This window comes from Parambassis ranga, chromosome 13, assembly GCF_900634625.1.
Source record: "Parambassis ranga chromosome 13, fParRan2.1, whole genome shotgun sequence".
NCBI lineage: Eukaryota > Metazoa > Chordata > Actinopteri > Ambassidae > Parambassis > Parambassis ranga.
In genome coordinates, this window is record NC_041033.1 from 5,671,772 (window position 1) to 5,699,131 (window position 27,360).

The following is a 27,360-nucleotide window of genomic DNA, read 5'->3' on the forward strand; positions in this document are numbered from 1 at the left end:
TTTCTGTGGATGAAGTCATTTGTTACGCCGATCGTTACCATGGTTACAACCTAGAGAGGGCGCTGCGGAGGAGCTTACAACGTAAAATGACGCAGGGCGGGGGCGTGCCCGCGCTGCGCGCTGCGCAAGGCTGCTTGTTGTTCCCGCAGAGAGGCGAGAAGATGGCGGCCGTGTCAAGCGGAGGTGCTGCTGGGTCCGCTGCGGCCGGGATTACGCACTCTGCCCGACCGACCCACGCAGTCATGGGCTCTCAGAACCGAGCCCAGCCATCCTCCGGCATCAGCCACTCCGGTCGTACCAGCACGGCCACTGGGTGCATCACGAATCCTGGCCACACTTCGGCCACCAGGCCCCCCCCAGCCCGAGTGGGCCACTACGAAATCGAGCGGACCATTGGCAAGGGGAATTTCGCGGTTGTTAAACTCGCCACTCACATCATTACTAAAGCAAAGGTGAGATGACATATGTCCAGGCATTAGGGGAAAGCAATTATAAGTTGTCATTGTTTTATTTCAAGCCTTTTCGATCATATACACAGGATGACGCTGGGGCCTTCAGGCTCCGGAGACACAACGGCCATCCCGCTTTGGTGACACCGCTACTCGGTGTAGTGGGAGTCCGTTCGACACGGGATATCAGCTTTAGCCACTGGATACAAATATATTTTTCAGAAGATAACCCGAGTTTTGCGTTTGAGCGCTGGCAGTCCGTTTTTACGGAGAATAGATAGGCCTGGGGTTAATGTGTGGCAAAGCACAGAGGACAGACAGAAGGGTATTGACGAAGATGAAAAGGACTGAACGATACTGTAGGAGCTAGCTTAGCTTACTAGCTAATTAGCTGTTTGGATTGAGATATGGTTGCGATAGATGTCCAGGCTAAAAAGTTAAAGGCACCCTACTAAGTAACTTTGTTAAGAATGAACTTTAAAAAGTTGATGAGTGTATGTTAAGCATGTAATATATAGTATGGATAGTGCTTTTTGAAATGCATCATTGAAGTATCATCGAGAACGGGTAAAAAAACTAGCATTTCAATCAAGCTAGCTAGACAGAATGAGTTCAGGAGGACAAACTATTTATCATGGACTATTTCGACATATAGGCTTTGCTTGTATCTCTGTGTTGTAACCAAAGCTGTTTGACAAAGTTTTGCTTCAGTCAGCTTGTTGTACCGTTTTTTGAGGTGCTTGCACATATGCCGGTTAATTAAGATTAAGAAAGATTAAGAAACCTTTATTAGTCCCACAATGGGGAAATTGCATAATGTGATATAATAGTAATAATAATAATAATATAATAATCCACAATAGTGACATGCTTGTGAAAAAGCGACATTTTGACAAGGAAACGTGGACTTGGAAATTAGTGGTTATAAAACGACCACCACACACTTTGAGTGTACGTAGATTTTGCATATAGTGGGCACCGGTTACCAGTACACTGGATGATTGGCATCGTGACTAACTGATACTATTGTCAACAAATGATATTCATGCAAAGCAAAAATCATTTTTCATGACGTCGTGCCTTGCAATTGGGTTCACTACCTGTAAGCCTTGTTCTTTTTGTATGGATCTCTTATAGTTTGTTGCATATATTGTAACGAAAAGAAGTTTGAAATGTTATTGCAGGTTTATCTGTTTCTGACTTGTGCTGAGCTATTGGATGAGGTGGCTTTATTTGCCTATGAGCAGTCTGTTGTCACTAGGTTGTTGGTTGGCAAGGTAATGTAAGCAAAAAAGGCCCAACTCAGAAAAGCCTCAGAAGCTTCAGTAAGATTACTGATAATAGCTGCTTTGATTTACAGCCTGTTAGGAAGCTTCTGCATAGTGTGATGATATAACAGTTGTTATCAGCATGCATATCCCTTATGGTGGATGCCCAGTTAAATGTTCAGCACAAACATGGGTAGCTAAAGCCAATGCTTATCAACAGTGTAAATGTTTTCACCTCAGTCAAGAGCCTTTAATTCAGATGGCATAAATAAAGGTGTGGCAAGGCTGCTGAGTGTGTAGCTTTGCCACTGTGCCCTTGTTGACATACACACAGACAGACAGACATGGGTCATTTGGATGCTTTGCGCCACATAGCCAAGAGAAGCTTCTATTTAGTTTCATGGGGCCTAAATAAACGTAGGTCAGTCATCCATAGAGTTGTTTTCAACACCAAAGAAGATGTTGCTTGAAGGACTTAAATATGTTGATATGGCTGTTGGCTAGAAGGTATGGAATACGCGTTTTCAATCTCTAATCAATAAAGCATTAGTAACTTAACAGTGAGAAAATGATCAGTGAGTTATGAAGTGTTATGCTTTGTGTATGAACCTGTTTGTGCTTGCCTGGATTTGTGTGTGGCTGTACTGTCTGTCTGTCTGAGACTGACAGACACCCAGAGGACAACATGACATGGACTGACAAAATGAAAGAGGGGCATTGTTTTGTGTATGTTGATGGTGGTGGTCATCAGACCCAGGCAGCTCATGATTTTCAACAACAAGCACAGGGGTTCTGCATCCCCCAGTTGCTCATGAATATCAGAAGAATAGGAGTGTGTTTTTTGCCTGGCCCTGGATATCATGAATATGGATACAATGATCAGTCATCAGATGAAATGCGCTCTGGATCCTTGCTTTATGGCCTAGGTTTTATAACGATTGAATAAGAAATGCTTACTTGTCAAAAATAGCCTAACAACTCTCTGTTGTTAGATGGAGCTCGATGATATCCTGCAGTGCAGTCACAGGGAAGGATGGATATTTGTACTTGGCAGTTTGGATGTACAGAAAAGGGTTGTTCCTTTTCCCTTGTTTTGTAAAACCTTAAAGTTTCAACGGGCAGTTTGTTTAAATTTCATTTCCTCCTCACACACAACCCTTTCAGCTGTGTTCTTTACTAATTTTTGGCAAAGTAACATCTAAGCAGTCACGGAACACAAACATTCAATGGCAGATAAGTAGTCTGCTGCAATGGATGGTGTAATAGTTCATCTCATCTAGACAAAAATCAGAGGGTGAAGTGGAAGTCAGAACAAGAGTCTTGATATTCAGACAATAGGAAGCTAGAATTTGCTGCTGGTATTGATTTTGTCTATGAAGCACATGTTCTAGGGTAACTAGTATTTATCTCTATGTGAAATTTAAAATTAATCAACTGGGACCACCATTACTTTAGAGTTTTGGTATTTTTAATTATTTCCACAGGTAAAGGAGATGGGTGTTTTTGATTTGTTTATTGATTTAACAAAGATCAAATTATCTAAAGGAATAATGTGGTTTAGTTGTTGTAAAGCACTGTAAGGCAAACAGTATGATCATTTAAACTAAAATGCTTGACTGCTGATGGGGCAAATGATTATTATATTAACTGGCTTTTACTTTTTTGATTGCAGTGATGTTTTTACGATAAGTATCAGAAGTTATGTTCTTTTTTGTCAGTAAAGACTGGAATAAGGTAAAACAATTATATTGAATATGTAGAGGCTGGTTGAAGAAATGTCACATACGTACCTCTGCATAGGCTATTAATTAGGCATTGGATAGTTCAGGAACAAAACCAGAACCATTCGGTACACGTGTCAGTTCGGCACAGAGACGATTGTCGGCAACTTGACGACTCTCGCAAAAGTGTGTGAAAAAGAGAAAGAGTGTTAAAACTAGAAAAAAAACCTCAACAATGTAAACCGGACTGAAGACCGTGACCTCAGAGTTGTGATACAAACCGAACTGTAGATTTTGTGATTTTATTCCACCCCTAGTATTAATTAGGTCTGTATTTCACACTGTACTTGTGTTTCAGGGTGCTTTTCTTGAGATGATATTATATAACCAGCACTTCAACAGGTGGGGAATTTGCACATCCAACAGCCATGCAGCCAGTCACCTCTTTGTTTTTGATGTCCTATTAATTAATTAGTATCAGTGAAAACCTTTTATCTTTGATTATTCTGGTTTTTAAACTTTTACAGATTGTTTCTCATTGCTTAGTCGAGTATAATGAGACCTATTTTATCCTGCCCAGTGACTAAGTAAAAGATCTGTGCAAAGTAGCAAATCATTTTCATGCCTCTTATTTTGTCAACAGGACAGCAACTTTTGATTTGAATATTTGCACCAGTCTTTGTAATCCTTCTTTATTTGCAGTAATTCTTTAATTTGTGACACAACTTTTGACATTTGCTTATCCTGCTGTGAATGTGCTGGACTGCAGTTCTGCAGGTCTCAGTGCCCTTGTATGACCTCTGTAAAGATCAAGTCAACACACATTTGAAAAATCTTCCCGATTTGACCTTTGTCTGCTCATCTTACTGCGGAAATAAAGAATAAGACTTGAGCAGTTAAAATCCCGACTGTGTGCCATCATCAACATCGTCCACTGAGCTGCTTGTTGTCAGAGGCGACTGTGTTGCCAAGGCTCCTAGTTGGAGAAAGGTCGCTCCATTGAAGTCTTACTGGTTTCCATGGTTTCCATAGTGATGATGGTGGTGCCAAACCCCAGACACATTTTGAATGGAAATGACTTGCCTTTAGCTGAAGTCATTGTTTGTCATAAACAAACATTTTCACTGTCTTTTTAACAGGTTCCATTAGGTTTCCAAACCTAACTTGATGTTGTCAATAAAATCTGAATGTCGTGATTCAGTCTTTTTTTCTCTCGGTGTTTTCATCTTTGCTCTGGTTTTTGGTCAGAAAGGGACAACCAGGAGGAAAAGAGCAAGCAGGATGGCAAGCATTAGGTAACAGGCCTAATGTACTGTGTAACAATTTACTTACTCCCTCAGTCAATTCACATACAGCAGCCTGTCTCTTTCTCAAAGACACATGTACGCATGCCCAAATTTGATTTCATTTGGGTGAGTAATATAACAAAGACTGGGTTTCTGCTTGACTTATCTTCCTGTGCTTTAGTTGTCTTTAGCTGCATCTCAGTAGTTTGAATCAGCCATCTGGCTTCAAAAGAGGAAGAACACAAACCAGACTATGTGTGTGTACCTCTGTTACATGACATGATGTAGTGCAGTTTATGATGATATTGAAGCTCTGATTCAATATGATCATAGTGTGTGCTTTATAAACTATATCGGCACCTCTGCCTCAAGCTTATGCCTGCAGTTGTGTGTTTGAGCATGTGCCTTACCTGTCCTGTAGCCATGAATGTAAATTGAGTGGCATCAACAACTACAGTGCTGTTTGGTGATACTTCCAGTTGAATTTTACTCTTTTGAGGTTTTAAACCACCAGTTCCGAGTGTAACTGGCCTGCCCTTGGCTGTTAGTATATTGTTTCTCTACAGCTAAAAGCTGAGAGCACCAGAACTTGTCCGTTGCACTTAGATTTCCCACCTCAGTTACTTAGATGGATTGCTAGCTTTTCCGTCTTGTATCATAAATGCAATGCATAGGCAAAACAACTTTATTTGATTTATCAGATACAGCCTAGATCTGGGCTACCGGTACCTTCAGATTTATTGGTGTCAGTTTGGTAGCAAGTCTAGCTAGAATATTAGCTGAGAAAGAAGAGGAGAGTGAGTGACACATACATGTTATTACACATACCAGATTTCTCTTATCAGGCATGGTTACCTAGCATGATGTGTGTATGAAGAATGGAAAGGAAAATTGTGTGGAACAATACAGTATAATAAAAACTTGATAATTAGGATGGTTTTGTCAACTAGCACAGTGGTAAAGTGTACATTTGTAGCACATGTCTATGCTCACCTAATTGTTGAGAATATATGTTTGCCCTGCTTTTAAAGGCTGTGGCAAACAGGTACTGCTGGTTTCTTCTTTGTAACATTGTCAGATGGGAATGTGCACCATGCAGAGTGATGGTGTGTCATGTGGCAACTGTTGTCTGGAGCATATGTCATTCTAATTCCTGCATCTCCCCCACCTTTAAGTAATTAAGAGTGTTATTTTTTCCATTGCCTAATTTTTTTCTACTAGCTACAATTACAAGTAATTAATTATGTGGCTCTTTAATTAAAATTGTGACTAAAAGCTATTTATTAGTGGCACAATGTACACAAAGTTATACAAAGTTATCATCTGTTTGTACCTGCTTCTTGTTTTGTTTTGTTTTAAAGTAATTCTCCTCACAGTTAGGCCTGTGTGTCCCTCAAAAATTACCACTACAAAGTGTGTGGTCAGCTATGTAGGAAAGAGGGAAAAAAACTGCAAAAACTGGCAGATTAATGTGTGATGTCCAGTTTTTCCGCAGAATAACATGTCCCCAGTCTTGTACTTTCAGCTTGACACACTGAACTGAGTCATTTCTCCACATTAACCCATACTAGCCTACAACACAAAAGGGGAACACCTCTGAAAGCCATTCTACCTACTAATGTGTGGACGATTGCTGTGCATGTAATACAGTCACAAAGTAGTGCAAATTGTGCTGACCTGATGTGATCTTATCATGTATTTGCTGTGTGATGTCTTTGTGACTTCACACATACACGCATTGAAAGCCACAATTTGAACATCGTGTTTTTTGACGCAAACAGAAGTGTTTGTCTACGTGTTTGAGTTGAGTCTCACATGCCTTTATGGGTTAAGCCTGGGCATTACACCTTCTGTGGGAGTTGTAATCTGTGTCTCTTGTTGATGAAGGTTAACCTCATGCATTATATCACCACCCCACTGTGTGTGAGAACACAGATGAGCATGCACAGGGCACTTTCCCAGCTTCCCACTGTAGACATTACACCATAAACCCAGTTCTCTGTTTAAAAACACAGTTGACGGACAGTGGATGTTGGAGGATCCTTAACTGGTTTATTTATGTATTTATATATGTGAATTTATGTGTTTTTTTAGTTGGATGTTGTTATAGGCTGCAATGGCTGAAAATCTCAGAAGCAGTATTACAGTGTGCTGTCCAAATATGTTAGAAATCAAGTGTTTATATAGGTTTTTGTTGACTAGTCTCTGAATTTTAATGGAAACAGAGTCATTACATACTTTGATAACATTACACATTTGCTCTTCAGAGAGACATCGATAGTGTTGTTTTGGGATGTACACATAGAAAGTTCCACAAAAAGTTGAATAATAGATTTAAAAAAAAAAAAGAGAGAGTGAGAGAGGATGCTCAGCTCTTCTATCACCTCCACAGAGCATGAAGTGAGTGTGAATGACGAATTATCAGTGTCATGAAGTAACAGATAATGGGACACAGACATCCTGGATAGAGGATGTCTGTCCCATGTGCAGTAGACAGAGACTCAGAAATTTCCTTTTCTCCTTTTTTTATGTTGTGACACACAATACAGACAAACAAACAGAAAACAAATAAAAAAATCAGTACAGATTTAAAATAGGTACCGTAAGAAAACAGACAACGGGTATGATAACATACAACTTAACATAGGGTTTGGCGTGTTGTGATACTGTGCATGTATACCTATGCTCAGTCCTAGAGGAGGGAGATGAGGGGGCGGGGGTATACTTTCAAAAGAAAAATATATATCATATATATCGTTCATATATGTATAGAAAAACAGATAAATAATAAAAGGGATAACAATAGACGTCATAACCATAGTACTAGTGAGAAACAGTTTTTTGGTATGTTACTGTAGCTTATTTGTTTGTGACAATGTGTGTGGAATTGTTTGTGGCTTCACTGGCGCGGTTTATGTTGAAATAGGTTAAGAATAGCCTTTAGATGTCAGTAAAAGCAGATAAATTGCTTCCTCTTGTTCTATTTTTTCTAATTTTTAGTATTCTTTGAGCTGGTTGATGTAATGATTGATGTGTATTGATTTTTTTGAACGAAAGACTGAAAATGTCTGACCACTCAACATTGTCTGCAGCTTGGAAATACCATGAGATCGCTTGTTAGATGACAGACTAATCTGACTGAAGTTCCCTCCTAAAGAATTGTAGAGTGGGAGTCTTGCTCAACTTGAAAAAGCCACTTGGTTTGCCATGTAAACAGTTTCTTAGAAAAAAAAGCGGCATGCCTCATCAGTCATGCCCTTGTGTGACATATAGTGACAAGATAAGACGGTGAGATCTTTTTCCTAAATAGTACAGTGCTGAAAATGCAGGTATTGTCATATTGCATACCAGTGAGTCACAGAATGACCACAAACATGGGGGCAGGGATGTGTTTTCTAACACATTGCCTCCCTAAATGTACAGTACAGTAATTGCGGTATGTTGATACAGCAGTGTCTACCTCAGATATATTTTTGTTTGTCTGTGATTACTGTGTTCATGGAGGAAACGCTGAACTGTGTCAATATGTAAGTTTTGTGTGATCTCCTAACCAGCTTCTAGTCACCAAAGTCTAACTTGCTTCTGTATGGTAGATAGAGGTAACCTGTGTGATAAGAGTGATGCGCAATATTGATGCTGTCAGAGCAAAAGTGAAAGTGCGCCATCTTACCTGGAATAAATTCCTTCATAATCTTGTGTAAGAGACTCTAGTCACAACACATTTTTTTGTACCTTTAGACAGAATCTAAGCATAATTAAAGCATTTTTGCATAAATGTATTTATATTCAGTCTTACATCAGAGCTTTGTGAAATTGCAGCCTTGTTTCCCCATTTTCCATAAAGTCTCGCTGCCCCCAAAGTGAACATAATGGTAATGTGAAGATGCCGGCATCCGGTTGTGTGTGGGAGTGTGCGATCCAGATGTCCTGTTGGTACCCTCCAGAAGATGCAGAGGGGAGCAATTACGTCAACAAAACTGGATGACTGCCAATTCTAAGAATAGATTCCAAGGGCTTAAAATATCATGTAGAGACATATTCGATAAAGATGCTTACGTGCAAGGTGTAACACACATGCAAATGTTATTTTTTTTTGAGAATTACGTTGTCTCTACATTTAAGATATCAGCAGCTATTACAAATAGAAGAGCGTTTCTGTTTTGCTGTTGAACAACATTTTGCGACTGAGTAACATGCAAACCTGCAGCTTGGCACAGTTCACTAATCAAATTTTCTAAGTTATAACATTTTGGGAAGACAAATTCTACAGGGCACGTTTTCCATAACTTGTATATTTCCCTTGACGGGTATCTCCACAGCTGGATTACTGCCATGCCAAACTGCTCTCTCTAGAGTCCCCTGTTTTCATCTGCCTCACTTCCCTTTCCTGTCTACAACAGGAAGTTGGCCTTGTCAGGCTTCAGATATGTTCATCTTCTTCATGTCTATTATCAGAAAAAGGAAAGCTCAGTATGGGACTCCAGATAATTTGATGGATGAGACCCGCTGTGTGCCTGTGTTCCCTAAAGCTGCATGCTTTTCATTTTTTTTTTTTGTACTTATCTATTTTTGGCAGAGGATGTGTTTTGGGGCATCCCCATTAGCTTCGCTTGATTAAGTCATTAAAGTCGTCTACCCGTTTCTAAGTGGCAGAGCAAAGCTCCTGTCGCACACCATCACAGTCCACACTGCTGGAGCTTTTGTTGAGGGCTCAGCAGTTATGCAAGAGTTGGCCACAGTGCAGGTCTGGTTACTTAAACTAGCTGGAATTGAGGGGGAAAAAAACAGTGTTTGACAACACATACTTTGGATGTTGATCATCTTAAGTAGTGCTGCTGTCTCCCATTTTAGCCTTTTAGATATAGATATTATTTTACTTGTATTTATTATTTATTTCTTTAATCACTTAACACTTGACACACCAAGAAAATAACGTCCAAAGAAGCTTAGGGTAGTTTCTGGATGTAATTTTCTTGGCTGTAACTCTTTGGAGAATATTGCGTTATCACAGAAATGTTCCAAAGACATTAGTACCTTGCCCCAGATCTGTTGTATGTTAAGTAATTTAAGTATCTGCCAAATGTGAAAGTATTGGTAAACACTGCTTGCCTAAAGACAGATTTTTTTCTTGTTTTGTCTGTTTCCTCTCCTCCTCCTTTCCTTGCTGTTTCCTTCTTAATCTCACCCCCGCTCTCTTCACCTTTTTTGCCCTCTCTCCTCTTCTGTTATCATTCATCGTTATCTCTCTTTTCATTCCTTACTTGTCTCTCTGTCTCTAGGTGGCTATAAAAATAGTGGATAAGACCCAACTAGATGAAGAGAATCTGAAAAAGATCTACAGAGAGGTGGGAATCATGAAGTTGCTGAAGCACCCCCACATCATCCGCCTCTACCAGGTACACACTCACCCACAGAGCAAATAACACACGCACACTGCACACATCTTACACCTGAGATTTATAGCCCAATAGGAGAAGAACAAATAAAATATTACATATTAAGTGACACTCTATGAAAGAGAAAAATATATAACATTAAATTATTATTATATTTAAAGTACTTGTAAGTATATAGAGGGAAAGTGTTGGGGATGCCCAGCACAGCCACTTCTTTCTGCCACAGGAACGTCTTGTGAGAGAAGTCAGAATTTCCACTTTCTTTCATCAACCAATTTCCCAGGTGCATGGGGATTGTAACAGTAGACCAATTTCTGTCACCTGAAACAGCTCCAAGCAGTGTAAACAATCACTTACTATTTAAACCCTCACACATTTATTAAACTCTACACATAAGTTCTATTTTAATCTATTGTTTTTCTACGCCAAACTCATTTTGTTAACCGCCCATCAGAGGGTCTGTGTGTTGTGGTTGTTAACATTTTTTATGTCTTCAGGTAATGGAGACAGAGAGGATGATCTATCTGGTAACGGAGTATGCTAGCGGAGGAGAGATATTCGGTAAGGAAGTTCCCTCCTTCTGCATTAAGAGAGATTGTTTTTGCCATTTTCTTTCCCCCTCTGCCTTTTACTTCATGGTTTTGGTTTTCAACTTGTTTTTGTTGACCTTTAATATGTGTAAATGTAATTTATTTAATGTTTATTTCTTTGATGTCTCACAAGCCACTTTGTTGTGTGTTCATTCGTGTATACATTACACGTACACATTTGTTTGCTTTACTTTGCAGCCAGTATATTAGGTTAATTTACAATCTATTCACCTGTTAAGTCTGATGCAGGCTTTCTGCTTTATAAAACCTGGAGGGCAAGACCTTTGCTCTAGGTAGCTGCACACCAAATACATTATGCTTCTCTTCATAGTGTCTCTGAATTTTGTCTGTGTAGACCACCTGGTGGCTCATGGGCGTATGGCAGAAAAGGATGCCAGGAAGAAGTTCAAACAGATTGTGGCTGCAGTCCATTTCTGTCACTGCCGCAGCATTGTCCACAGAGACCTGAAGGCTGAAAATCTGCTCCTGGACCATAACCTTAACATCAAAATTGCAGGTGTGTATGCTTTTGCATTTAAATGCATTTAAAACCCATTTATGGGTGGGTAACTTTTTGTGGTTTTGTGCTGTCTTGGTGAGTAAGTGTAGGCAAGTGTCAACATGTGCTTTTGGGGCATTTTCTTGGGTTGAATGAGTTTACTCTGTCAAAGGGAGTGAGGAGATTAAATCACCTTTCTATCTCCCCTGAAAGATTTTGGCTTCAGCAACCTGTTTTCTCGAGGCCAACTGTTGAAGACATGGTGTGGCAGCCCTCCGTATGCTGCGCCAGAACTTTTTGAGGGCAAGGAGTATGATGGACCTAAAGTAGATATATGGGTGAGTAAACTTTTAGGTATGCAACACAGGGTGTAGCTGACTGGCTTTGCTCTTTCCACAATCACAAATTTGAACAGTCAACACACACTGCCAAATTTAACTTAATAGACTTTGGAGCTATTTAAAGAAAAAAATATTTTGATGATGTACTCATAGTTTTTGTCTTTTCTCTGTATAGAGCTTAGGCGTGGTGTTATATGTACTGGTATGTGGTGCCCTGCCCTTTGATGGTAGCACTCTACAAAATTTGCGAGCACGTGTCCTCAGTGGAAAGTTCCGCATCCCTTTCTTTATGTCCACAGGTAGGACGCTGGTCAACTCTTGTACTTTTCTTTGCTCATTGTCTTCATCCTTTGTGACACAGGGCTGAATAATGTTTGTGTGTTATTTCAGACTGTGAGTACTTGATCAGACACATGTTAGTACTGGAGCCCAGCAAACGCTTGACCATGGAGCAGATCTGTAAGAACAAGTGGATGAGACAAGGTGACCCAGACCCAGATTTTGACAGGGTGAGACCTTGAGAATTATTTCATAACATTTCATGTTGAGTCTGTATTCCCATGCCATGTAATGCATGTCTAAAACTCACACCAGAAAGCGAATACATGCGTTTCTTACTTAATTTAAACAATTCCTCCAATTTTAACCCTTTCTTTCTACATTTCTAGTTGATAGCAGAGTGTGAGCAGGTGAAGACAGAGAGAGAGATGGAGCTCATCAATGAGCAGGTGCTGATAGCAATGTCTGAGATGGGCTTAGACCGAGAGCGTGCACTTCAGGTTAGACACAAATACATACCTAAAATTCATTCCTTTGTTAAGTCATCAGCTTAACTTATTTGTCCTACTTATTTTCTCTCCAGTCCCTACAAACAGATGCATATGATCACTACAGTGCCATCTACAGTTTGCTGGCTGATCGCCTCAAGAAACACAAGACCCTTCGTGTTGCTCCACCCACACCGCGCTCCATTAGCTATCCTCTAAATGCTGTGCAGGTGATTCAATGGGTTAACATCATCATTATATGGTTAAGCAAGTTCTACCCTTAGTTTGTGTGTATCTATTTAGTATTCTGGGAATGTTATTTCATCTCTATATTAAGTTTTTGTAATATCTTGAAATTGTCAGATGAATAGGCATGACATTAAAAGTGTAAAATCTAATAATGAATGAATAATGACTGGTGTTTTTAAACCTTTCAGTAATCATCCTGTGTGTCCAGTGAATGTAGTTGATTAGCTTTAACCCACATCTGCCACTCACATTGCGTTAAGAAGATTGTTTAAAAGTAGCACAATCCTCACGTGACCTGTGTGTATCTGTGTTTGTGTGCATGCCAAGCAGACGGACCCACAAGGTAATCCTGTTAGCATGACCGTTCCTCACGTCCAGCTCATCAACCCAGAGAACCAGATTGTAGAGGTGAGTCAAGAATAGAGTCCAGTTGGTTGCGTCAGCCTGGCAGAGGGTGGTCAGCAATCAGGATCATTATGCTTAAAAAGCAATCTAGAAGCAATCAGCATGTTGTATGTTAGTTTGAAATTCTGTAGTGTTTTTTCAGTAGTGAAAACAACAGCTTCCACTTTTGATTTTCTGAGTGCAGTATTTAATTACTGTTGTTTACTATGCTTCTGTAGCCGGAGATCCATTGCATAGACTGTCATCAGTCACAGCCAATCATGCATACTGTACATGCACACACACTCAAACATAGCACACTGAGGCGCTGACTCACAAACATCGTGAAACGCAAGAATGCGTCAGATCACTGCATTGCAGCAGGGATTTGAATAAAAGATTTGAACTTTCAAGCATGTATATTAGAACTAGAATACTTTTGAACTGTGTGTTTTCTCTTAATCTTTCAGCAACAAATGTTGTAAGGGCACAACACATGGCAACTCTAATAACTATATTCTATTTATCATTTAGCCTGATGGCAGCATGGCCCTGGACAGTGATGAAGGGGAGGAGCCATCTCCAGAGGCCATGGCTCGCTACCTTTCAATGAGGCGGCACACTGTGGGAGTACCCGACCAAAGGTAACACACAAAACAATGTTATTTGGTCTTAGTGTCTCAATCAGAAAATACAAACTACACTCATTCACATCACACACACACACACACTTACACTTCACATCATTTGCAATTATGATATCTAGGTAAAAGCAACACAGTTGTATTCATTTAATACCGAAAGTGTATTATTAGTAAATGCTGTTGTGCCACACTAAACAATCTACTCAAATAATTAAGATAAATAGCTAAAAAGTGTTAAGTATGTGCACATTTATAACTTTATATAATTATCATCCTTTCTATCACAGGACAGAAATGCAGGAGGATCTCCAGAAGCTGCCACCAGGCTTCCCTCGTGGGGTGTTGCCCCAACCCCCCTTTGCCCCCCTCCCTGCTACTATGGGCCAAATGCACACTCTCATGCCTACACAGAGCCTGCAGCCCACACAGCAGCTGGAATACAAGGTACAGTCATTTTGGTTAGACAAGTTTTCACATGGCTTTTGCAAGCTGTCCGTAAACTGGACTTTTTTTTCACTTTATTACAACTTATTAATCTTTCAGGAGCAATCATTGCTGCAGCCACCTACCTTGCAGCTCTTAAATGGCATGGGTCCTCTGGGCCGAAGAGCTTCCGATGGTGGGGCCAACATTCAACTACATGCTCAGCTCCTGAAGAGACCCCGTGGGCCCTCACCGCTTGTTGCCAGCCCGGTAAGACTCTGGATTTTCCAACTTATATCGTCCTTGTATGTTCTGTAAAAGTTGTGACCAACAAACCCTTTGCCTCTCTCAGCATCCTATTCCTGCAGTAGCTCCGGTGGATGAGGAGGGTTCAGACGGCGAGCCAGACCAAGAAGCAGTGCAGAGGTAACCCATGGTGATGGTTTTTTGTGATGGGCAAAAAAAATACAGATGTGCTGTCTAAACTGGATACTATGGAAGCCCTGGACCCTGTGACAACAGGTCTACTTATGCTGCATCAATGTTGGTTAGAGATGTGGTTAAAAAACATTAGTGAGCATTTTTTTTTACTGTTGGTCAGTAGAGATGTGTGTGTAAAAACAGAATGACAGAATGATGACATAAGAGCGATGACATGAGAGTTGAAATTAGCCCAGGGTAAGAATAGGTGTTTATAGGGAGATGTGATGTTATATTCTGTAGTCCAGGTTAGGTTTCCCAGTTGATCCTCTTAAGACAGCACATTCTGTAGACTTCGCTGGTGTCCTGGGTTGCTGGGAGTGAGTGCCTTTAGGCTGCTCTGCTTTTTTCCCCCGCGGGAGGTGGCCACTCTGCTGTGGTGCTTATCCCATCTTTTCTCCTTTCTCCATCGCACAAGTGCCTTCCGCCAGAGTTCCAAACTGAATCTGCCACCAAATACTGCCCTCCTATCTTTCAAACTCTCTCATTTCAATAAGTGCCAAATTATTCTCTGGACATTCTCACTCTTTCTCACACAGCTTTGCTAACTCTGAAGCTTGCAAAACCGATGACTACAAAATGCCAACCACTCCAATCCGTAAATTGGAAGCTGGGGGGTTGTGGGATATCCATACGCTCTAACATCCATCTATGTATTTGATGTTTTCTGATTGGCTAAGATGATATGAATGATGGCACCTATAGGCAGAGGTGGGAAGGGGTGGGCCTCCCCCCCCCTGTCTCCATTAGCCAATGAGGACAGAGAGCTGACCAGCGCTGCTTCCTGTCTCCCACCCCCACCCCCGTCCTCCCCCCTCCCTGCGGCCCAGGTACCTGGCGAACCGCTCCAAGCGGCACACGACGCACGTTCTCACGAGCACATCGCATGGCGAACCCTCGGCAGAGTCACAGCGGCCCCAGGGCCCCCGCCAGAGAGGGGGCTGGGCCCCCGACATACACACCCGGTGAGGGGACACGCCCGCTCCGAGCTGTATACACACAAACACACACACACAAACACTCCGACTCACAGTTAAATTGAGAGGCATACTAAACCTGATTCCTTTTTCACACTCTTACACAAATGCTCGCCTTCTGAACACGTTTCTAAAGTTTGTTTACTCTCGAGTGAGGAAAGATATTCTTTGTTAGTTGTTAGAGTGGACTTTGTAGCACAGGACAGACATACAGTATCTTCTTGATGCAAGATAACCAGGATTTAAAATAGTGGTTTCTGCCCCATTTACCTGGAAAGAGGAAAGGTATGTCACAGGTTTGCTCTCATGGCTTGTTTGAGTAAAATATCCCGGTTAACTCACCGCTTTGTTGTGTTTTCTCTTTATTATGCAACATATTTGGCTGTCAGTATAGTAATTCTCTCTGCTGTACTCTGGATTTGTATACAGAATGCACCTTGAATGTGCATGTTTAAATTGGGGCCTGTTGTAAAAGTTCAGCTACAATTTTAGTAAGTAAAACTAAACGTTGTCTTGGCTTATTTATGGGCAGGAGATGCTGTGATGTGATGATTTTTTTTTAATGAAATGAAATCATCCTGTTTAAAACTTTATTCCTTTGTGAAGCCTGCTGAAAAGCCGTAGTTGGTTGTTTGCCGTTTATTGCACTTTAACAAGTAGCTCATCTCCTGAGCTCTGCACAGAGAAGTGTCTATTACTATTGTTAAGTTGTAAGAATAGCTTAAATGTAGAAAAACAAGTTTCAAAAGCAGTTGCTTCATTTCATATGTTGGCAGTGTTGCCCTTGGATGTACTATTAATGCATTAACAAAATATGACATGTTTACACTAGCAGGATTTGCCCCAAAATGCACACATTCTGGGGTCCTTACGTTGTTTTTTTTGTCATGTCAAGACACCTAAACTTGTGGCATATGGTGCAGATTTGAAGCGCTTCTGATGTGTGTCTTTCTGTGTCTCATCTGTGTTTGTACGTCTGAATGTGTGTGTTGTCTTGTTTGTGTGTATCTGTGTACATACTCGTTGTGCCTGCTCCCTGTTTTCCCCTTTTCAGATCCAGCTATAAGGACTGTAACACCCTTCATCTCCCCATGGAGCGCTTCTCTCCTGTCAGACGGTTCTCCGATGGTGCTGCCACCATCCAGGCATTTAAAGCTCATCTAGAGAACAGCAGCCTCATTAGGCAACTCAAGCAGGTACATAATTCTACCGTACTTTATGTTGGGGTATTCATCCCAATTTGTCTTGTTCGGCTGCCTTGATGAAGAGTCACATTAGTTCATTTCTTTTGCAATGTCTGGTGGAGGCTTCATATTGGTATAGATTAATACCAGCTACTTAACAATTACTTCATCTGATGCTTATATTTCAGAAATCCCCACCTTGTAATTACTGTGGTGTGCTCATTGACCCAGTCTATGTAACTCCACATAGGTGCAACGCTTTTAATTTCACACTAGCCACTCAATGCAGGTTTGGCTCTCTAAGTTGTGGTTGCAGGTGTTCTGAAATTGTGGGTCATTACTCCCTTACAAAGACTAGAACTGGCATTAAAGAAGTGATAGATGAAACTGGGCCTTGACATTAAAGGAGAAATAGTTTAAAGTTTTAGTTTAAAATAAAAATAGTTTAAAATGTTAAAGACATCAGTCAGTCAAGAACATGAATGATGTCATAGCTTTTAAGGATATTGCAAATAATAGATGCCAAATTTGATCATACAGTACAGTAACAACTATTCAACATTTTTTTCTTAGCTGTTGACAAATCTGTTCCCTTAAATAGATTCTATTGGTATTTTACAATAGGATTTAAGGCATTTCAAAATGTAATGTACTTCTATGGTTTTTCCACGGTGCTGGAAACACTACCATATGGCGTGGCTGGTGGTTTTCCTCAGCATCCTTGCAGCTTCAGGGTTTTTATGTTCCCATAGGGGAAGAGGTCTGATGATGCTTACAAACCTGGAAGCTGTATGATCTTTAGTCTGCTTTTTTGCTTTCAGTAAATGATGTACTGACAGTTTAGAGTTACTGTAATCCTGACACTAGGCATACAGTGTTTCCCAAGAAGAGACCAAAATGACCTTTTAAAAAAAAAAAAAAAACCACAAGCTGCTTCTTGAGACATCACATCATCTGCAGTGACCCTGCAATGAGATTACCTCACCCAGTGGGAGGCGTAGGTAGAGAAAGGGATAATCATTGTGTTAGCAGTACAGTAAGTGCTTCATCTTAGGCCTGCACTGACATGCTGGGATTATCATTACTCTCAAGTGCTAAGAGGGTTAATAAGGTTAGAGGAGACGTGCATAGGACAAATGCAGTGTGGACACCAGGAAAAACATGGTAGAATAATCTCTTAAGAAATAATGTTTGGATTTTAGAAGGAAATTAAAACCAGAACTTACATAAGGCAGGAAATTGGTTCACACTTGCATTTACGGGTGGGCAATAAAAAAAATTCGAAACAGGATTATGATTAAAATTTGGCAAAGAAACAAATGTTTAAAAGACAAAGAGATTGTTGCAAGAAAGAGCGAGTGCAGAGAATGCATGCAGGCGGTTTTTGGACAGAGAGTAGAGGGGCTTCGACTGATGTCATGCTCTAATTTTGATCTGCTACCACTAATATAAGGCCTCATACTGAGAAAATATGGTTGCTGGCCATACCTGCACTATGAGCACACACACACACAAACAGAGGAGGTGGGGGGACAGAGAAGTGGTAACAATTGTTGTGATAAACAAGCTAATATGACCCACCCATACCCACGATACTCTGTCTCCAAAAACAAAACACTAATTACATAAAGACTTATGTCCCAGTTTTTGTTGCCTTCCTTGTCAGCAGGCACACTTAACATTTAGCTTGCTACTTTGTATTTCTGATAGGAGTGTGAACAGCTCCAGAAAAAGTACGCTGCCCACCAGGATGAGCGACTTGCAGAGCACACCCAGCAGCAGCATATATTGTACCAGCAAGAGCAACAAATCCTCCACCAGCAAATCCAGGTATTTGAAATGTCATGACCAAATGTCACGGACTGGATAATGCAAGCAAGATCTACACTCTCAATCCATTATGTTCACAGAAAGCACTGAATTGTTTTATGCACAGTGGATTAAGCAGAGTGATTTGAGCTTGTAAAGTAATCAGTATGTTTAGATGCACAATAATATTCCACTATTATTAGTTAGGGCTTAAAGAGCATTGTGTGTATGTATGTAGACTGCCTTCAGAATAAGTCCCATAAACACTCAGCATTCTGCTCAAGTAAAGTAGGATGAACACAGGAGGCCTTCCTACCACTTTGATAAATCCCTGAATAAATTTGTGATTTTTCTTTTTTTTTAGTTAAAAGTTGGGTAGGGTATGAGATTTTGAAAACTCAGTGAGAGTCAGCCAGATTTTGAAAGTAAACACATGCCCCTTTCTCTCGGAGCTCACCCCGAAGCTACGCCTCCCAATCACATGGACGTGCATTACCTGAAGACGAGCTGCGGTCTGTGACTTCAGCCATCATGCACGTACTTCTCTGGTGCACAGAGCAGAAAGAGAGTGACAACCAGCCAATACTCCGCACAGGGTCGTCCCAGAGGATTGGCTGATGTTTTTAGCGTCTTATAGCTTCCACAGATAATTCATATTCTTTGTTTTAATTTTTTAAAACTAATTGTTGCTATCGGATTGTAAATAGAAGTTAACACTAATTTAACAAAAAGTGCATCAGAATGAAATCTCCTAGCCTACCTTTAACAGTATCACTGTTGTTCACACAGCTGTCCAAATTACATCACATCCACATCATAAGCTTCACATAAAGTGGTATTGATTTGGTTCAGCTGAGGAGAATTCTGATCTGTGATTTCATTATTATTCATTTTTAATTTTAGCACCAAAATAGGTTTATATGGTCATAATTATGATTTTCCTAAAGCTCAGTCACATTTAATTCCTCTGTACCCGCAGGGTCTGTCTTTAGGCCATGGAGAGAGCCAGCCCAGTCACCTAACCCACCAGCTCCAAAGGTGAAAACACACACAAGTATTACTCATCAGCTATTGAACGGTGAACATTGAACCTGATACTGTGGTGCAGCACTATTGACTGAAGTGTTACATCATTGTCGTTCCTCTCTCTTCTCCTCTCCTACTCTGTCCTGTCCTCCCTCAGGTTGCGTATCCAACCCTCCAGCCCTCCGCCAACACATCCCAGCAACCATCTCTTTCGACAGCCCAATCAGAGTCCTCCGCCTGGCTCTGCAGGCATAATGCAAGGGCATGGTTAGTAATACCATCGCTGGAGTGCTTAAATGCTTCATACAGTATGATTTGTGCAGATGCAGTGACTAAGCCAAACTGTATTGATCAGTTGGCTGCAGATAGGATTATGTAAGACTGATAGTGATTTCACAGCTTAGTTCTGTCTAGTCATATCTATTATGCATGGGTAAATGAACTTAAATTATCTTATTTTGTTGTTTTCTTTTTAAACATAGAGTTTTTTTTGTTGCTATTTGCTTCTGCATATTTATAAATTGGCTGTAAAAACATGGGGCCTTCCCAGTTTTCTCTGAAAGGTCATCAAGGAGAGGGAGAGTAAAATTGGGCAAAACATTTCAAAATGAATGCCCACCCCCAAGTGCAAGATGACTCGCCAACATTGTCTTCCTCTTTTAGGTGGTCAGTCATCAGTGCAGTACCAGCATGGTGCTCCAGCAATGTACCAAGGCCAGAGTGGCAGCCCTCCTCCAACAGGCATGCCTCGAGTCTCTCTAGCAACCAATCCCCAAGCAGCATCTGCTCGCCCCACTGTCCCATTGGCACAGGGTGTACCTCAACAACAGCAGGTGACTGCAAAGAATCAATCCGTTTTAATATATAAATATTGTTTAAGTGCAACATCTTACACTTACTTACTAGCTATTACATTTTGATTAACATTGATTAAACAGGTGACCATTCAGGTGCAGGAAGTGGAGCTGGCAGCTGCAGCTCAGAGACAGGGCGCCTTCTTGTCCACACCAGGGCCACACAGAGTCCTCGGGAAGCAGCTCAGCGCAGACAACGCAGAGACGCACAGGTGACATCTCTAAATTCTGTCACCACGCCCCCTGCTGGCTGCCAACTATACCACTGGACTTCTGCCTTTAGTTTACATTGTTGTTATTCTTCATCATCTCACAGACTCATTCATGACATTTTTTGTATTTTTATTGTGCTTGTGTTTTTCATTGCTCAGTTTTAAATTTCTGCTACATGTATTTATTTTTTCAGAAACTGTATTTTGAAACCTCTGATGTTTTTACTGTAGCTCAGGACAGAGATAGAATGTGTAAGGTAACAAATGCAACATTTTTGAGAAAAATAATGTTAATCCTTCAACAATTTTGCTGAGATGACATCCTCAACATCTCAACACACATCTCACTGTATCTGGGTGAGTGTCTGAAATAGAAGTGTCCCCACAGCTGGAGTAGGATAGGCGTCATCTTGTGACCCCTCACACGTCATCATAATACTATAATCAGTCCCTGGTAGCCAGGAATGCCTTCACTGAGAGAGAATTAATAACCTTAAGCATGCAATTAAATGCTCTTTGTATACGTTCTTTCAACTCTCAGTGAACACTTGAACCTGGATGAGTGAAGTGTTTGCTAGGCTGTCTGTGTGGGTCTTTTGTAGATTGTTACAAGCTGGGGGAAGTATGTGTGCCTTGTGTAAAAAAAGTTTGGAAACATCCTGATGTTAGACAGCAGGTAGCTAATTATCTTCTGTGTTTCCTGTGTATCCAGTCGCAGCCTTGGTCGCTTCACATCAGGCTATGACCAGGCACAGTTCAATCCTCATCTCTTCTCTGGTGATGCTGCCTCCCGGGGTGCCTCTGGAGTTGTTGGCTCCTACAACCCCTACCTACAAGCGGCCTCCCTTAAAGTCCCTGGCTTGGAAGGTTACCAGAGCGGGGCAGTGGGGGCCAGCAGCTACGGCACCCCCTCCACACTACAGCAGGCCCTGCTTTCCCCAACTCCTTTGGACTATCGCCCCCCACAACAGCATGTCACTCCCACCCTGCAGGGCCTCCTGTCTCCCCGCCACTCTTTAACAGGCCATGCCGATCCCAGGCTACCCCCTCAAGATCTGGCAGCCCTGTTAAAGAGGCAGAGTCCCCGGCCATGCCCAGCACCCTCAACGCCACCCAGTGGTGCACCACAGGAGTATGGAGAGATGCTGCTTCTCCGCCAGCTGAGCCAAGGGGAGAGCTTGGAGCCCCCGGCACCTCAGGGTGCCTCTGGTGGGCAACATTACCATCTTCTCCAGATACGACCTCCAGAGGTCCAACCACAGCAGCACCCTGCTCAGGCGCCTTGCCCCAGCTTACCTCACTCAGAGAGCATGGAGGAGGATGAGGTACCGACAGGCTACCACCACCCGCACGAGGGTCTGCTGGCAAAGGCAGGAGAAAGTCATGAGCTTCTTGGGCCTCCCCGAGGAGGTACTCCACCCTACAGCTCCCCAACACATAGGCATGGTGGCTACATGAGGACTACCCAAGCAGCTAGAGGTGAGGCCTTTAACACCTGTTAAACATGCTTAATTGACTTACATTTAAGCATGCTGACTGCTATTTTTTCACATATACCAAATATTTTCTTTCAGAGCCTGAGCATGTGGAGTGCAGGCCCCCAGGACAGGCTATGGAGGTGCCGGATCATAATGGTGTAGGCTATTCAAGAGGTCCACAGGCTGATGCCTACCGATCTAGAGGACAGCTACAGCGCCACCACACCATCCAGACCTGCGATGATGCCTATGTACGTGCTAGGTTGCTAATAATTAATACATAGATACTATGCTTGATAAAATTAGTTTTTTACTCTCTCTACAGTATTAAACTAAATGTTATTGTTTTATTTTTTTTGTAACATTACTGAAATGACAGTGATGTATTTTGATTGGAGTTATACCTCATATCTACTTGTCATACTTTAAGCATGTTCGACAACTAAACAAACTGGGCTTAATGTGCCTCTGTAATGCTACACTGTAAGATGAAGCTGAAGAATCAAATCATTTGTAGATGTAGAGTTTACAATTATTAGTTTTTAGAGCATCAACAAAATGTTGGCATAGATAGAGCTAGATAAAAACACAGTTACTGTAACTGAGCAGTTTGAAATGTACCTGTGATGATGCTTTAGTCCAAGTTAGTGAGCACAGCTCTGACAGTCTGAGTTATACAGTCTGATGGCGGACGGCAGGAATGATTTCTTGTACTGTTCCTGAGAGCAGCGGGGCAGCAGGAGTCTGTTGCTGAAGCTGTCAGTCTGTCCACAGTGTTGTGGAGAGGGTGGGAGGGATTGTTCATGATTGACAGAACATATATCCAGTATATGGCATATCCAGTCATCCACAGTTCTGACTCATTGTAGCTGCTAGAAATCCCTTTCTAAAACAGTTTTTTCACTTTGACCTTAGGACCAGGCAGATCCCATGTCTGGGATGAGCCTGTTGGCTGGTAAGGCATTAAGCTCTGCTCGCATGTCAGACATTCTCAGCCAGACGTCACTGACTGGAAGCCAGCAGCTGCACCAGCGAGAAGAGTCAGGTCTGTATGAAACATGCAGTAAGCTCAAGCATTGTGTGAAGTTTCTGTCCACATCAGTAAGAGAGATGCATTCCTCATGCAGTGTGTGACGTTGAAGGGGAGCTCCATCCGGCTGCCTGCTACCCTTCCTCCTGCACCAGTGACATGCTCCTCAGCTACAAGCCCCCTGACCTGCAGTACAGCATGGAGCAGGCTGGGGTCTAGCACAGGTACACACACTCATTTTATCTTTCTGTTATCGTGAACTGTTTAAACTATATTCAGAAACATTTAGTTCTGTGCCCTGTGTGCAGCTTCAGATGCTTATCTCATCTGGGATAGTAGCCAAAACAGAAGGGTTCCTGTTGGCTCCACACTCGTCTATAAATGACTTGGCAAAAGTCATTGTATAAAGCTTTTGTCCCATTTGCTTTGTACGTCCCCATGACCCTACTTTATGCTTTGACTCACAAACATTTATTAGTCTTTTCAGATTCCTTTTTTACTAAGGTTAGCAATGTGTGTAATAAGTATTAATTCACTTGGACAGTGGTAAGTGTTATAGATGCAATTAGACCTTTTGCCATTTGTCTGGCTATAAAGACTCTTAATGTCCACATGAAAAGGAATTATTCTAATCCATGCCACGGACATGAAGTATTACCTTATAAACTCGGTCCAGTAGCGGGACATTGGCTGTGACTAAAAGGTCCTTTGATGCAGATATTCATGTTGCGCACCATAGTTGTTTTTTTTGTTTGTTTGTTTTTCTGCTAGACGTGTTGATGAAGATTCTCAGTCATCCAGGTCATCATACGTAGAGAAGATTGAAGCAAGGCGTCTGGACTTGTAGAGTTTTCTTGAAGACGTTTCGCTGCTCATCCAAGCAGCTTCATCAACACCAAACAGTTAGAACTGATGAAGCTGCTTGGATGAGCAGCGAAACGTCTTCAAGAAAACTCTACAAGTCCAGACGCCTTGCTTCAATCTTCTCTACGTTTTTCTGCTAGATACTAGCTGCCCTAAAGCCTAGGATGTAAACATTCACGTTATGTTATACCTTACATTTGTTGTTTCATTGTTATCATTTTATGATTTTACTTGTTTGAAACACTCTTGCTTAACACTCTTAAAGTTAGGTTACTTGATCAGTCTCAGACCCGAAAAAAAAAAAGGTTCAAACTGAAACAGCGGAGGCCAATATATCCTGAGTGTCTAACCCTGATCATGCTCCAGAAACACTAAAACCTACATTTCCCATAGCAAATCTCTACTTTGTTTGGATGCTCCCTGTGTGATTAATTTACTACATCTCTCATGATAAGAAGGCTATAGACATGAATGCTCAGTTTTCTTGGTTAAGCCAAGATATATATCATGGAGGGATGCTAGCTGCCTCATATGTAGTGATTTGGTTGCCAGGTGTAGTTTAGTGGAAAATAGTTGCTACATCAACAACTTTAGTGAATTTTCACACAGCCGTTAAGTTGTCTTAATGCTTAAATCTGTACAGCTAATATTTTAGTTTAAAACTCGGCAAATCACCTAGAATAATAATTAGTCCACAGCTGAAATGTAAATATTTTATATTTAAGGCATAAAAAAGCAGAGCACAGGGAGTCCAGCCCAGATCAAACATGGAGGTGCTATTTGTAGCGGTAACAGTACAGGCAACAGGATAAAAATATTAAGTTTGATTTTTCTGTCTTCCTATAGGAAGGGTGTATCCTGTGTACATCGATCCATATCAGCCATCCTGAGTTGTGTTGAGTTAAGCCGCATCGCGCCAAACCACCGCCGTCTGCCCTAGCGGGGGCGCTCTGTCTCCATCTGTCTGTCTCCATTTGTCCCTGGGAGGTCAGTCTGCGCGAGAGAGGGGGAGTGTGGGTGGGTATAGACCTTAGAGGGGTGGGGGCACAAGTTTTAGGGGCCTCTGGGTTCAAAGTGCCAGCATTTTCTGCACAGACATCCAGCATTCATTGCCATAGGGTGTCTTTTTCTTGTGGGTAGATCGGGGTTTCACTCCTTCCTCTTTCGACTCCTTCCTCCTCTCCCTACAAACCTGGTCCACCCCTCCAACCCCACGCCTACCTACAACCCTGACCTAAACCTCCGCTTTTCCACCCTAACTGTTGGCATACTTCATTATGTGCCTCACTGGCCAATGCATCGATACAGTAATACTTGCAAGAACATGAAGTCCAGCAACACATGGAAACATACACACTGCTGCCACAAACCCAAAGTATTCACATTAGGTGCGAGTGTGTATTTGTGTTTGGGTGCATGACTTGAGTAGAAAGGGTGAGCCGAGGGAAACAGCGTCCATGATTCTGCTCCTCCCTCTCTCTCTCCCCCCTTCTGCTGTCCTGCAGCAGATCATTCTGGGGCGGGCTGAAATCTCAGCAGCAGCGGCCCTTTTTGGCCGGTCGGTGGGTGTTTTGGGTCTTCAACAAATCCACTCTGTCCAAAGATAGAGCTCAGTGACATCGCACAGGACAAACCAGCTCTCTTTTTTTCCCTTTTCTTTTTTTTTTCTCTCATTCATTTTCTTTGTTTTTTTATTTTATTTTATTTTTTTTATTTCATTTTTACAGCTAATGTCCATGTAGGCATTATGGTCAATAATGTTACTCTTATTGTTATTACTGTTTTCTGTAAAAGAAGTTTTATTATTATAATTGTTATATTATTAAAAAAACAGTTCTGTGTTTTAAGAAAGACGTTTTTTCTTTGATTACTTCTGTAATTCTGCACTTTCGGTTCAAGCTATCCTCTGTCTGTTTCCACTCCTCCTTTGCAGACCCTTGCTTTTTCATACTGTTACATACTGTTACCCTGATTTCCATTCCTCCTAACACCCCCCGCCTTGTGTTCTCCACCGCCCCCCCCCCCCCCCCCCCCCCCCACCATGTTGGTGACATTGTGTTGCATTGTGGGTAGTTTTACCAGACATTTGCTCCTTTCCTTGTACAGTGATGCCATGTATAGAACGCTATTGCAATTTATGTATCAAAGTTCGTTTTTGGTTCCTTTTTTTGTTTCAGATGTTGTCGGGGAGGCTTTTTTATATTGGTATTGTTTATCATTTGTATTTTTGGATGTCTTTAAAAGAATTTTCTTTTTTTTTTGAATCTTGAGATTTCTAGCCAAAAGAAGACAGAGTGAAGAGAAACAGTGCTCTTTCTGTGTCGTAAAAAAGCGATTGTTCTTATTTGTTTTAATATTATTATATCGAGACACTTGAATAAGAGGAGAGTAATTATTTTGTGTTGCTTTTTAAAAGTATCATTTCAATTGATGTTGTGACTGTCATTCTTGTTGATGTTGGGCCTGTTTTCTGTTAATGGGGTAGTTGTGGCAGGCTATACAGGGTCAGGCTTTGGGCTTTGTCTGGGTTGGTTCGGGTGCTACAAAGACTTGACGCTCTACAAAAAAAAAAAAAAAAAAAAAAAAAAAAGACAAAACGAGGGAATAACGTGTAAAATAGCTGACATATCATCCTAAACATCACAAGTGTGGAGACGGACAAAACCCACTTCTCTTTCTCCCTCTTTGCTGCCCTGCCTGTCTGCTGTGATCCTCCTACCATCTTTTACTACATCAGCTTCTGATCGGATGGCGCCTTACGGACATTGGCCCGCTTCTCCTAAGTTAACCATGTTACTATGACAACCATGGAGGAAACTACACAACCCTCTCCCCCTCTTTTTTTGTTCCTCTTATTTTGTCTGCCTCAGTTTGTTTCACCAGGGAGTAGGCGATAGCTGCATTTCATGAACAGTTAATGGATCCTGTTGTCATTGGAAAACACCTGGACACACTTCAAACTGTAAAAGTGAAACATTTCAGAAGGTAGCTATATAGGGATGAATTATTTAAATCCTTCAACAAAAAAAGGAGGTTGTGGTCAGAACAGGGCATGGTGTGCCCAAGGCTACAACACACTGGGGACCACAACAGAGGACTGAACCTCCCTTTTATTCCTTTTTTGTTTTTTATTTTAAATTTAGTTTATTGTTCACCTTCTATATATCCTCCCATATACAATACTGGGCCAGCAAGAGACTGTGGTGCATAGAATAAAGCTCCACTTATACAGGTCAAGTATCACACAATACTGTCCTGGCTGCACGGTTGACAATACTGTATGCTATATATACCTGAGAGCTGTGGATGGTGTCAAGCAGCGCATGTGCTTTCCATTTGTAGCACGTCACTTCCTGTTTACCAACAATGACCCTTATTCAGGCTGAGTGGTTGGCAGTAAATCCAAAAATCTCAAAACAGGTGTATACA

At 41.5% G+C, this 27,360-nt stretch overlaps 1 protein-coding gene across 2 annotated transcripts; it reads left to right on the top strand.

Moving 5' to 3' along the window:
* The first annotated feature begins 127 nt into the window (after window positions 1–127).
* sik3 (SIK family kinase 3) lies at window positions 128–26,539 on the top strand. 2 transcript variants are annotated; one of them, XM_028418827.1, is made up of 26 exons: window positions 128–452; window positions 10,004–10,120; window positions 10,618–10,681; window positions 11,066–11,227; window positions 11,423–11,547; window positions 11,726–11,849; window positions 11,941–12,059; window positions 12,219–12,329; window positions 12,413–12,547; window positions 12,897–12,974; window positions 13,485–13,594; window positions 13,882–14,038; window positions 14,138–14,287; window positions 14,370–14,443; window positions 15,328–15,462; window positions 16,529–16,670; window positions 18,369–18,488; window positions 19,447–19,505; window positions 19,651–19,760; window positions 20,157–20,326; window positions 20,432–20,559; window positions 21,272–22,038; window positions 22,134–22,288; window positions 22,953–23,082; window positions 23,165–23,291; window positions 24,778–26,539. In XM_028418827.1, exons 1-25 carry the CDS (start codon window positions 162–164, stop codon window positions 23,284–23,286), a joined length of 3,855 nt encoding a protein of 1,284 aa, XP_028274628.1. In that variant the 5' UTR covers window positions 128–161; the 3' UTR covers window positions 23,287–23,291; window positions 24,778–26,539. The 2 variants fall into 2 exon arrangements, with proteins under 2 accessions (XP_028274628.1, XP_028274629.1); XM_028418828.1 differs by lacking the exon at window positions 15,328–15,462 and having other exon boundaries at window positions 151–452.
* Window positions 26,540–27,360: the final 821 nt, after the last annotated feature.